We start from the raw sequence: 11,741 nt of genomic DNA on the forward strand, positions 1-11,741 counted from the left end.
TATTTTTCCACTGAGTCATCAGCTGTAGAGTGTTGTAAAGGGATGGCAGATAATCCTGCATTTATGTGTGTTTATGTGTGTGTCTATCCTTCTCTGCATGTGCTGTCCTGTGGCCTGTTACCTGGATGTGTTGGATGCTTCTGCCTGGATTGAACAGACCGAGAAGCAGGACCAGTGAGTACAAACTACTACACACTGATGGCTTAATATCAAGTACACTTACACTTGTCCACCTGTTTGTTCAGCAGGTTTTGATATTGTTGACAAATTTGATGTTTTACAAGAATCCACAGAAGCTTTAAAGTGACATTACGTAACTTTTTTACCTTAAGATAACAGCTTCAAAGTCATTTTGATGGTACAGTGTCTTGTAATAGGGTGAATGGTGTCTCTTGCCGTTTTTCCACCAGCACTTTTGGCCGCGCTGAGTCAAACCGAGCCGCGCTGATTTGCTTTTCCATCACCAGTTTTACTGCGCTGAGTTGAGCTGAGCCGTGCCGGCGATGGACCTGCTCCGGAGTAGGGCCAAGCCGGGCCCGCCCCGCCCCGCCTCCAAGCGGGCTGCGGTGAAGTCTCGCCAACCCGTAACAAGCACCCGTCTCCCCCTAAAATCGATACTGAACTCATGTCTGTGCAGGAAACCTGAGAGAGAAATTATTTAAAGTCTGTGTGTTCAGCTCTCAGTACCTTTGTAGCTTCTAACTGAATCTCTTTAGTTTCTCTCGTCCTGTTTGTACTTTCAAACATCTGCTGTGTTTTTACTGTTTCGTCGTGTTCGCTTTCAGCTGTTTCAGGAGTCATGTTAAGTTACTGCTGGTGAAAACACAACGTTTCCTGTAATGCTGCTTCATAATAAAAGCTTTTAAATTTCTAAATAACCGGGGACTTTTGTTGTGAAGAAGTTAAAGGAAATGAAAAGTGTTTGTAACTGAATTAGCGGAGCCACTTTGTTAGCGTTGATTCTTCGTTAGTACTGCAGGGATCGACAAGTGCGTCATTGCTTTAAGACACACCTTCAAGCAGGTAGCCCAGTTGTGGTGGAAATGCAAATCCCGGCCGCGCCGATTCAAACCTGGTAGAGCCAGGCTGGCAGATGCAATGGAAAAACGGCATCTGTCTCCGCCCCCCCTATCACTTGTTTCTGCGCTATGTAACATACATGTTTACTTCAACATACAAGTTTTCAACACATAACATTGTTATGATGTAATGAGTTTTGTTTGTAGTTTGCACCTACATTACGTCTGACAAACTGTTACAGAAACCTGGGATTTGTATTTACGACAGTGGTGTTGCACACAGAAACTCATTGGTGTTGCCAATTTCTACATAAAGTTTCTTTAATATCAAGTATTACTTATACTTGTCCAATTTTTTGTTCAGCAGTCTTTGATATTGTTGGCAAAATCAGTTTTACAAGGGCCCACAAAGCTTTTTAAGAATATAAAAAATAATTTTAAAGTTTTAGAAAACAAAATATAAACTTTTGTGTGTGTGGTTTTTGTTTTTTTCCAGTCCAGTAGTAAGATATTAACTATGGCTATTGGGCATTTTTTCTTTTAACACTTTATGTTATGGGTTTTTGATACTGCATTGGTCATACATTCATAAAAAGGAAACAAATGATTACGTTTTTTTTACAGGTACATCATTTTTAAATATTCTCAAAATACATTTCCTGGGCGGACAGACTAATTATAGAGAAAAGGAGAAAATGGAAATTTCTCTAAAAGAAGTGCTGCATTTTAACCCAAGTAGAAATTTATGCACAAGTAATTTATTACTAGAAAATTTTAATCTAAATCTTATTGTAAGATATTGTATGCTTGCCTGTAGACGGTTCAACATTTTTTTGCAATTTGCATGCTGTATTTTATACATATTATTAGTGTGTTATTGGTACCACTTGAGATGGTTATTTGCAGGAAACTTATTGGAAATTGTTCAGAAGCATTTAAATTGGGTATCTGTAAAAATGGGTTACCCTTTTATTTGTTTTTTTAAATTTTTTACAGTACAGATTTGACAAAGCAAGGTTTATTGAACACTAAGTAAACAAAACAGACATAAATATATACTTAAAGAACATTTTCTAGCTGTGATGAGTTGAATATGCGCTGGTTTTATCAGCTTTTATTACTTTCTCTGGTTTTGAAATTGGCCTACAAACCATAAAAGCTACAACTTCGTCACTGATTCTAGACCCGGTATGACAACACTTCAGCTCTCAACAATACATCACCGCCACTGTAAAATTGTGTCTACACTGGTTAAAAAAACGTGCATCAGTGCCAAAGTCCACTCAGGCAGCTCCTCAGTCTTTTGTGCTGCCTTAAAGAAAACTTGAAGCGTTCTCTGTCTTCCTCTCACTCCTACAGCAACTGGCCGATCGATGCTGCCTGATATTCTTTCACATTCATCTCTGCAGCTTATGAGCCTGACATGATTTATGCAGTCCCTCTCACCTCATTATCACCCTCTTCCGTCCTCTCTGCCTGCACTCCCTTTTTCCTCACTCCTCTCCTCCTCCTCTTTGTGCCCCCGTGCACACCACCGCTCTCTTCTCCTCACCCCTCTCTCCTCTCTGCAGAGCTCTCTGTCCAATGGGGATAAGGGTCGCTCAGCAGACTACCTCAGCAACGGCAAGAAGAGGAAAGCTGATGAGAAGGAGTTCATGACGGACTATGTGAGGCACTTTCATATCACTGTTAAATGTTTAAGTGACTGAAGTTTCACCCCAACTCTGCTAGTCTTTGTCACATAAGACCAGTGGTGTCTGTCCAGTGGAGACCTGCTCTCTTTATAATTGAAATATTCACTCTATCGGCTTTCATCGCTGTATCACTGTGGAGAAGTAGATATATTAAGCATTGCAAGGGATTATTTTTAGTGTGAGATAAATGAATCGTGGGTAGTTCATCCTTATCGCTTTGATCGAAAAAGACCTGCAATATTAAAAACAGCGGCGCCTTAGAGGATTTCACCTCTCCAAGTTAAAGATCTGAAATTAATTACATTTGTACTGTCCATTGCATTTACTCTGAGCCATCTCATCTCAGGCAATAAAATGTCAAGATACTTAATTTCCTCTATTTGTAGGGTAACTAATTACAGCTCTCTCTCTCAAGAGTGCAAAATATTTTTTATAAACCTTTTTAAACACACACCTCTGTTTGTGTGTGCATGTTGTGTATCTCTACATGTTATCTACAGACATCAGACAACAGAGCAGCAATATCTAATCTCTCTGTGTGTCTCTTCTCTCACAGGGCAGCGATGCGGATAAGAGCGATGATAATTTGGTGGTGGATGAGGTTAGTAGGCGGCCGTCGGCCTCTGTTGGCCTCTCTTCACTGCCTTCATCTGCATACATCATGTAAACACACCCAGCAGGACCATCTGAATAATGATAATAACAATAATAAACCCCCTCCATCCACCTCTGCCTGCCCTTATTCCACAGCATCCACCATAAAGTACATGTGCACACACACGCTTGCTCTCTTCATCTTCACTGTACGTGCAGTTCTGTAGGTATGACTGTTGTATACGTTTTAATGGATGAGTGCGGACAAAAGTCAAAAAACTAATCAGCTCGATCGCCACAGTTTTTCTTAAAAATGTTTCCTCTGTGCATAAGTTGATAGTAACTGAGGCTAAACCCACTTCCTAAAAGCTTTCAATTTGCAGTATTCGGTGGGTCTTGTTCTCAAAACTCTGGTGCCTGGAAGTGATTTACTTTATGTTCATTGCTGTAATGACCCTGATTCCAAAACAGTTTGGATGCTGCGTAGACCGTAAAGTAAAACAGAATGCAATGGCTTGCAAATGCTTTTTGACCTACATTCAATTGAATACGTACAAAGACAAGATATTTAATTTAAAACTTTATTTATACATACAAACTTTGTTCATACATACATACATACATACATACATACATACATACATACATACATACATACATACATACATACATACATACATACATACATACATACATACATACATAGATTATGAATTTATAAAAGAAGCACAACAGGTGGCAGTTAAAGTACAGGGTCACAGTTTTTCAAGTCTGTTTTGAAAACAATCGCACTGAAAGAGATTTTTGCTGGCTGTGGTCATTCCTCGTGCCCATCTTTTGGCCATTAATGTGCCTTCAATGTTAGTGATGGATGACAAAATCCACAGTCCTTGTTGTGTGCAGAAATGCTCAGAAAGCTAATGTGAGTCTTTGTCAGACTGAGTTAGGCCCTGATCTCACACAGACTCCTCACTCCAGATACGGCTGCTTCAAAAACGCCTTGGAAAAGCTTGTTTTGGACAAAATAGTGTGGTGCGAAAAAAAAGGCTAATTGGTTTAATTAAGGCAATGAAAAAACTTCCTGTGGAAAGATGGACTGTCCTAGCTGCCAACCCACAGCATCAGTAGTTAACTATCGGGATGAGACTTAACGATCAGCTATCTTTGTTTAGGAAGTCACATTTTGTTGCTTTTAACTAGGAATGCGGACATCTCAAATTAACTTCAGACAAACATTTTTTTCACAGAATAAGGCTGCATTAACTTAGAGTGGAAACACATTAGAAGTGATTTCTTAATGCAGAGTATAAACATGAGGAATAATAGTGAGCAAAACCAGCTTCAGTATTCATATGACTTGAAAAAAAATCAGCATGGCGAAGAAAAGAGTTAAACATCATGAGCCGCTGATTGATTTCCAGCTGTTCTGTGTCCTTCAAACTCTGTAGAATGCTTTAACACATCACCATAACTTCTTACTGTCTCCTAATAAAGTTTTATGTGTTTTGAATCCAGGACCCGTCGTCCCCCCGCAGCGTGCAGTCCTACTCGTCCAGGGAGAACGGCCTGGACAAGATGCCCCCCTCCCGTAAGGAGGGCCCCCCACAGGCCAGCCCCACCTCCCTGGCCTCCTCCAGCAGCGCTGCCTCCCCGTCTCGTGGCAAAGAGCCTCCGCAGGTAGACGGACACATCTGCATGAGCTCACGTGGACCACACAAAGACATAAAGACAAATATTTGAATGGTTTTTGCAGTATTGGACATCAGTGTTTCCACGCTGTCAGCACACACTGTATTCTGCTGCTTTGTTCGGGTCAATAGTTCGTCTCGGAGTTATTATGCTGTATTTTCAACATCCCACACAGTCAGTCTGGGCTGCTGACATCCCTCAGCGCTCCTCAGGTCCCGTCTGCCCTCAGTCATCCTGTCATCCTCTTTTTTTTTTTTGTTTTGTCTGCTTTCCTTTTACATTTTTCTTCTTCTTCTTGCTGGCTCCATCTTTCACTTATAAATTGTTTTTCCCTCCAAATAAGTCTGAAGGCAGCGTGTTTATTTCCCTTTCCGTCTTTTTTTTTTTTTTAACACCTCTCTGCTCTTCCAGAGGGAGAAGTCCAGCACTCCGGGTATGAAGCCAGGGACCCCCATGTCTCAAGAGTCCAACACTCCGGGACCCAGCGGACCTCCGCAGTTCAGACCTGTCCCTGGCAAGCCTGGTGTTGACCTCGGTAAGGACATCCCATCACCCGAAGAACACATCGTCTGTACTTTTATTGTTGAAGGAAAGAATATTTCCACGTTGCTCAGGAGACCAAACGATAAACGTCTCCATCCCTTTACACAGACATGTTTTAAGCCTGTACTCGCTTTGTTATATGTAGCGATTCTATAAACATCGGCCCGCAGTAGTTGGTATGGGTGTCAGCCAGCTCCCAACCACCCACCACCATCTGGACTTAATAAGCAGCTGTGGGCAAAAATATTCAGCGCCCCTCACTTTTTAAATGGAAAGATTAGGAGAGGTGATGGACTGTGACTGTGAGCTGCTTCATAATGAGCCTCCATCTATTCCAGTGTATCTTTCTTTTTTTTTTTTCCCTCACATCACCTGTTATCCTGCGCTCTGCTTTCACACATTTGCACACACACGGACATACACATTATGTATGCATACGCTCGTAGATGCAGCTACATGCATAGTAAAAGGATGTAGAGAATGAGTATGGGAACACACACACACTCTCACACACTCACACACTGTCTCGCTGCAGGAAGGTGCGGTGGCCAGCAGGGGTCAGTAGTGGTCCAGTGCTGCAGTTTGTAATGTCCTGCCTTTTGTATGGCAGACGGCAGCTTGTTCACAGCCTGTCAGTCACATCTGTCTCTCATACTGAGAGGCTCTGCAGAGGGAGTCACCTTAATAGAATGTGGAGCAGATTCTGCTCTATGCTAAAACGAAAGATGAAACCCTCTCGAGTTTAAATTAATAATTTCTTCTTTTAAAATAAATGAGTTCTGTCTTGTCTGCTCCTCCAGCTCTGGGTCTAAGAAATCCCCTGGCTGTGCAGGGAGCCTACCCCCCAGGGGCTTTCGGCCTGCCCCCTCCAGGGGTGAACGGGGACCTACCCGGGGCGGCGGGCTACGGCGCCGGCCTCCACTTGGTCTCCCCCCAGATGAACGGAGCTGCAGCTGCAGCGGCAGCAGCTGCCGCAGGCTATGGACGGTCCCCTGTGGTGAGCCAGCCGCTTGGCGTATAATCTGTCTTTCCAGTGTCACTGTCATGTGTAATACGTCAGCATGTAACCCCGTCAGAGAGGGCAGAAGGAGAGACGGAATATATACGGAAAATACGTGAGAGGGAGAGCAGCTGCATTGTCATTAATCGTAACAATCTATGGCCTTGGCTCTTGAAAAGTCTGTTTTTATATGATCTCATTTTATTCTGATCTTTTATCTGATAGTGTCTCTGTATTATCTGTTCTTATGAGTGAACCCTCTCCTCTCCTCCATTTTTCTTCAGGTGGGCTATGAGTCTCCACACCCACATATGAGGGTCCCTGGGCTGCCTGCCAGCCTGCAGTCAGCTGCCTCCGGAAAACCGTGCGTTTCTTCTTTTTTGCTATCACTGAAATCTTCACCTGTTCACCATTAACTGCTGTGAGGGCCTTCTCAAATTTCAATTACAACAATAGAATAAAAGATGAACTATAACAGATGTTGCAGGGGAAAAAATAAAATAAACTTTGCACTGAAGCAACATTGATTAAATCAACAGTCTGTGTTCAGGTATCAAGAAACATTTAAGAAAGTATTCACCCTCAAAGCACCCGAAAAATAAGACTTCCATTCTTGGCTCTACTTTACTTTGTGTTGTTTTGGGTATTTTTCGTGATGTCAGTGAGCAGCTTCAACAGACTCAAGCAGTTAAATGAGTTAGAGTAAAGTTACACAGTTATGTTATTATCCTTTTGTTGTTCTTTGTAGTTTAACAGAGTCCTCTTTTGCCTCTCTCCTCTCCCGCTACGAGCTCCATCTTTAATCTCATTCATTCATCCATTTCACTTCTCTCTCTCTCTCTTCCCCAGTGCCTACTCGTTCCACGTGAGCGCAGACGGCCAGATGCAGCCCGTGCCCTTTCCTCCTGACGCCCTGCTGGGCCCGGGTATCCCACGACACGCCCGTCAGATTCACACCCTGAACCACGGAGAGGTGGTGTGTGCCGTCACCATCAGCACCTCGACGCGCCATGTCTACACCGGTGGAAAGGGCTGCGTCAAGGTGTGGGACATCAGCCAGCCAGGAAGCAAGAGCCCCATGGCCCAGCTGGACTGTCTGGTGAGACACGCTGTTTAGATGGATGTTTGTAGACTCGTATTTAAAGTTCGTTGTGGTTTACTACCAAGTGATGCTCTTGTTTTTCTGCACATAAAAACACACTTTAGATGATGAATCACCTTTGTGTTGCTGCACTAAAGCCAAATCCTCCCAGCATCTTTATTTCCTGCTGTAGCAGCACGCTTAACTTTGCATCCTGTAATCAATTACAGAGCACTACAACATATATTACTGTATATAAATGCTCATATTTGTTGTTTTATTGTGCCATATCAGAACAGGGATAACTACATCCGCTCCTGCAAGCTGCTCTCCGACGGGCGAACCTTGATTGTTGGCGGTGAGGCCAGCACGCTGTCGATCTGGGATTTGGCCACGCCCACCCCTCGCATCAAGGCGGAGCTGACGTCGTCTGCTCCCGCCTGCTACGCTCTGGCCATCTCCCCAGACAACAAGGTCTGCTTCTCCTGCTGCAGCGACGGCAACATCGTCGTCTGGGACCTTCACAACCAGACTCTGGTCAGGTAAGAGGAGAGTGGCAGGAGACTGCGTCATGTTTTAGTAGATGGATTCAGGGAAAATAGACAGATTATGTTCAAGTGACAAGAAAGGAGGAGAGGAGTAAGAGAAGAAAGTGGAAAAAGGAGAAATTGTAGAGTAGGAAATGAGAAGAGAGAGATGGCTGCACAGGGAGACTGAAGGAACAGTGCAATTTCCGAAATATCCATCGTCAGTCATCAAGTGGAGAGAGTAAAAAGCAAACGGTCTAGGCATGGAGGATGAACATAAAGGAGGAGGACTTTAAGGAAGGAGGATGCAGCTTGTATTTCTAACAGTCTTTTTTGAAAGGAGACATTATGCTCATTTTCAGGTTCATACATTTATTTTGGGTTACTACTAGAATAGGTTCGAAAGCTGTCCTCAGTGGGAAATAAGGTTCCTAGAACACTGGTTAAAGCTATTCAGTCAAGAAAATAAATCTCAACATTAAAATTTCTTTCCCAAGACGACACAGGGCATCTTTAACCTCTCCTATAAAGACATATTTTTATATTATTACAGCTGTGTTGTACTATATTGGCACTCATTATCTGTTTATACAGCAGCCAGAATTTATAGGTCCCAATAGTAAGAGTCATGTATCTGCTTAAAACTACATTAACGTGTTATTACACACACTATTATTAAATATTTATTTATATTTGAAAGGCAGCTTGAGATTTGTTTAGACTTGTGTTTTATATCACGTTGTCCTTTTTATGTCTTTTATTTGCTCTTGTCTTTTATTGTAGCGTCTGCTCTTGAAAGGTGCTATTTAAACTCACTTACTGCTTCTGAATGCTCAAAAGGGAGACGAATAAAGATGAAATACTAAATCTGCATTTATAAGTCACTGTAGTTTTTAATTTTTTTTTATGTGCATGGACTATTTTGTGAAGACTTTCATGCAAAAATTAAGAAAGCTGAACAAAAAATAGAGAGGATATGTTTCAGTTTGATGCATCAGCAACTGTATGTCAGGTATTTTTAGAGTGAGGAGGTTGAGCTCTTGTGCGTCTCCTCCCTGCAGGCAGTTCCAGGGCCACACAGACGGAGCGAGCTGCATCGACATCTCCAACGACGGCACCAAACTGTGGACGGGAGGGCTGGACAACACGGTCCGCTGCTGGGACCTCCGGGAGGGACGCCAGCTCCAGCAACACGACTTCACCTCGCAGGTAAGAACACACACACGCAGACTAATAGGCATTAATGTGCTAACAGGCTGCTGATGATCATTAACACTTGCTTGTTTCTTTCTCTACTTCCCTCTTTGTCTCCAGATCTTCTCCCTGGGCTACTGTCCGACAGGCGAGTGGCTGGCTGTGGGAATGGAGAGCAGTAACGTGGAAGTCCTGCACGTCTCCAAACCTGACAAGTACCAGCTGCACCTGCACGAGAGCTGCGTTCTTTCTCTCAAGTTTGCCTACTGTGGTACGTATATACACACACACACACACACACACACACACACACACACACACACACACACACACGACTGGGGAAGCAGAACAAATCTCCTGCTTCTCTCATTATACAAGAACAGTTTCTTCCCGTTCTTTACAAAAGCGGCGCCTCCTCTCAGGCTTCTCCATATCTCACCTCCCTGGAGGCTTTATCTGCTGACGGCTCTGTGTGTTGCCTCCTGTAGGTAAATGGTTCGTGAGCACAGGCAAAGATAACCTTCTGAATGCATGGCGGACACCCTATGGATCCAGCATATTCCAGGTAGGCCAAACACACTGATTTTAAGCACATTTTTCTCCTTTTTTTGGTGAAAAAATAACTGAAAAATGTTGAAAGGCTTTTTCATCATCTTTTTTGAAATTTAGTGGGTTATTTTTAGATACAAGTACATCAGCTTTAACTTGTGAACTTGGGAATTTCTACATCGCTGTTTATACAAAAACATGATTTATTAAGTGTTTGTATCCAACATGTCTTCCTCTCCGTCTCCCTGTTCAGTCGAAGGAGTCTTCGTCGGTTCTCAGCTGTGATATCTCCCCCGACGACCAGTTCATCGTCACCGGCTCCGGAGACAAGAAGGCCACAGTCTACGAAGTCATCTACTGAACTATGATTGGCTAAAAAAAAAAAAAAACACTAATAATCAGGGGGCGGGGCCGAGGCTCCCTCCTGCACCAATGACTGTACAGAGCATCGGTGACATGGAAAACAAGAGACACTCAACTCCTACTTTGTTGTTTTGTTTACGTCTGTGAAAGAAATGAGAGAGAAGGGAAGCAAGGGGGCACAAAGTCACATCTCTGGAAAAAAAACAAACTGTTTTTATTGCTCTGAGAACGCTGGTTAGGTTAGAGCTGCGCAAATGTGGATTCCTCCAAAGAACTTTTGTTTTTGTTCCTTTTTTTCCCTTTTTTTTAAACAAAATAAAACCTCTGTAGTGAACAAGAAATTAGCAAAAAAAAAAAACAAAAAAAAAAACTTATTTTTTTAGCCTTTGAATTTTTCGCAAACAGTTGGACCACATCGAGTGGAAGAAGACATGAGAGACGTGGGACTGAGGGCGTGTGGGAAGGTTTCAGGGGGGGCTGGAAACTCTTGATGGAAAAATACAGTCCATATTCTGTGTTGTGTTAAAAGGTCCCAGCCTGGGTCAGCTTGGCCCGGATCGGCCCGGTCCGGTCCGGCTCAGTCAGCAGCACGTGGCTGCTCCTCGGGGCAGCAGATGCGCAGCAGATGGCGAGATGGCGTGCTGTGAAGTTCCAGCTATTTTCTTTCTCCAGGTTAAGTTTCAGCAGCAACATGATTGTATCATCTCCAGTACAGACATGACAGAACAGGGCTCGGTTTCTCTCCAGCGTCTTTGTTCCTTTTTATTTGATTTGTTTTCTTTATAAAAGAACAGAGCCAGACTTATTCTGGAGATGTTTTTGAGGAAACCAGCCTGGAAACCACAACACAGAGGACAGAAAACTGAAGTCAAACAGCTCACAGAAGGGGACTCCCTGGGGCTTGGGGACGTGGCCTCTGCTAAATCATCGTCATCCTTAACACTCAACATTAAATGTTTTTTTCTATTGTATTTGTTAGGGCACATATAGGCAGACAGGTATTTTCACAACTGCATAATGAACCTTCAACCTTGCTATATATGGACATGTAAATAAAGTTCTCTAAAGGCAAACGAGGATGGTATCTGTCACTTAGAAAACTGATGAGTTTGTGTCTGATCTGCAGTGTATCGTGTGTGTTGTTGTCTTTCATGAGCAGCTTCACTCCCAGAAAAAACAGATTGAAAACACTCCTGAAGGATTGGTGAGGATCTGAGTGTGTGTGTGTGTGTGTGTGTTTTGTCACATTACTGGCTGTTTAAAAGGTGTTTTTCAACCACAGAACCAAATCAAGTTCTTGCCAGGTTTGACTTGGATGTTTAAAGCTGAAGTAGAAGAGGGGAAAAAAATCAAAAGAAGCATTTGTTGAATATTTGTTTAAACCACAACAGCCAGAATAGTGTGTGTGCTCACTGGGAGGTGCCAGAAAGCGTCTTAGAAATATTTTGATTTTTAAAAAATGAAGGATGCGACCGCCTGCTCTGCTGT

The 11,741-nt window shown here is 43.0% G+C and overlaps 1 protein-coding gene across 4 annotated transcripts in view; it reads left to right on the forward strand.

The window, feature by feature from the left end:
- The window catches only part of tle2a (TLE family member 2, transcriptional corepressor a), a 44,886-nt gene extending 33,560 nt beyond the window's left edge, over positions 1–11,326 (forward strand). For all 4 annotated transcript variants that reach the window (XM_073477070.1, XM_073477072.1, XM_073477073.1 and 1 more), the window contains exons 8-20: positions 158–174; positions 2,591–2,686; positions 3,270–3,314; positions 4,823–4,984; positions 5,408–5,531; positions 6,340–6,536; positions 6,824–6,903; positions 7,389–7,638; positions 7,915–8,162; positions 9,209–9,356; positions 9,462–9,612; positions 9,830–9,906; positions 10,144–11,326. In XM_073477070.1, coding sequence (XP_073333171.1) covers positions 158–174; positions 2,591–2,686; positions 3,270–3,314; positions 4,823–4,984; positions 5,408–5,531; positions 6,340–6,536; positions 6,824–6,903; positions 7,389–7,638; positions 7,915–8,162; positions 9,209–9,356; positions 9,462–9,612; positions 9,830–9,906; positions 10,144–10,251 — 1,703 coding nt within the window. In that variant the 3' untranslated portion in view covers positions 10,252–11,326. The remainder of the gene's footprint in view (positions 1–157; positions 175–2,590; positions 2,687–3,269; positions 3,315–4,822; positions 4,985–5,407; positions 5,532–6,339; positions 6,537–6,823; positions 6,904–7,388; positions 7,639–7,914; positions 8,163–9,208; positions 9,357–9,461; positions 9,613–9,829; positions 9,907–10,143) is intronic.
- Positions 11,327–11,741: the final 415 nt, after the last annotated feature.

This window comes from Pagrus major, chromosome 11 (genome assembly GCF_040436345.1).
Source record: "Pagrus major chromosome 11, Pma_NU_1.0".
NCBI classification, from domain to species: domain Eukaryota; kingdom Metazoa; phylum Chordata; class Actinopteri; order Spariformes; family Sparidae; genus Pagrus; species Pagrus major.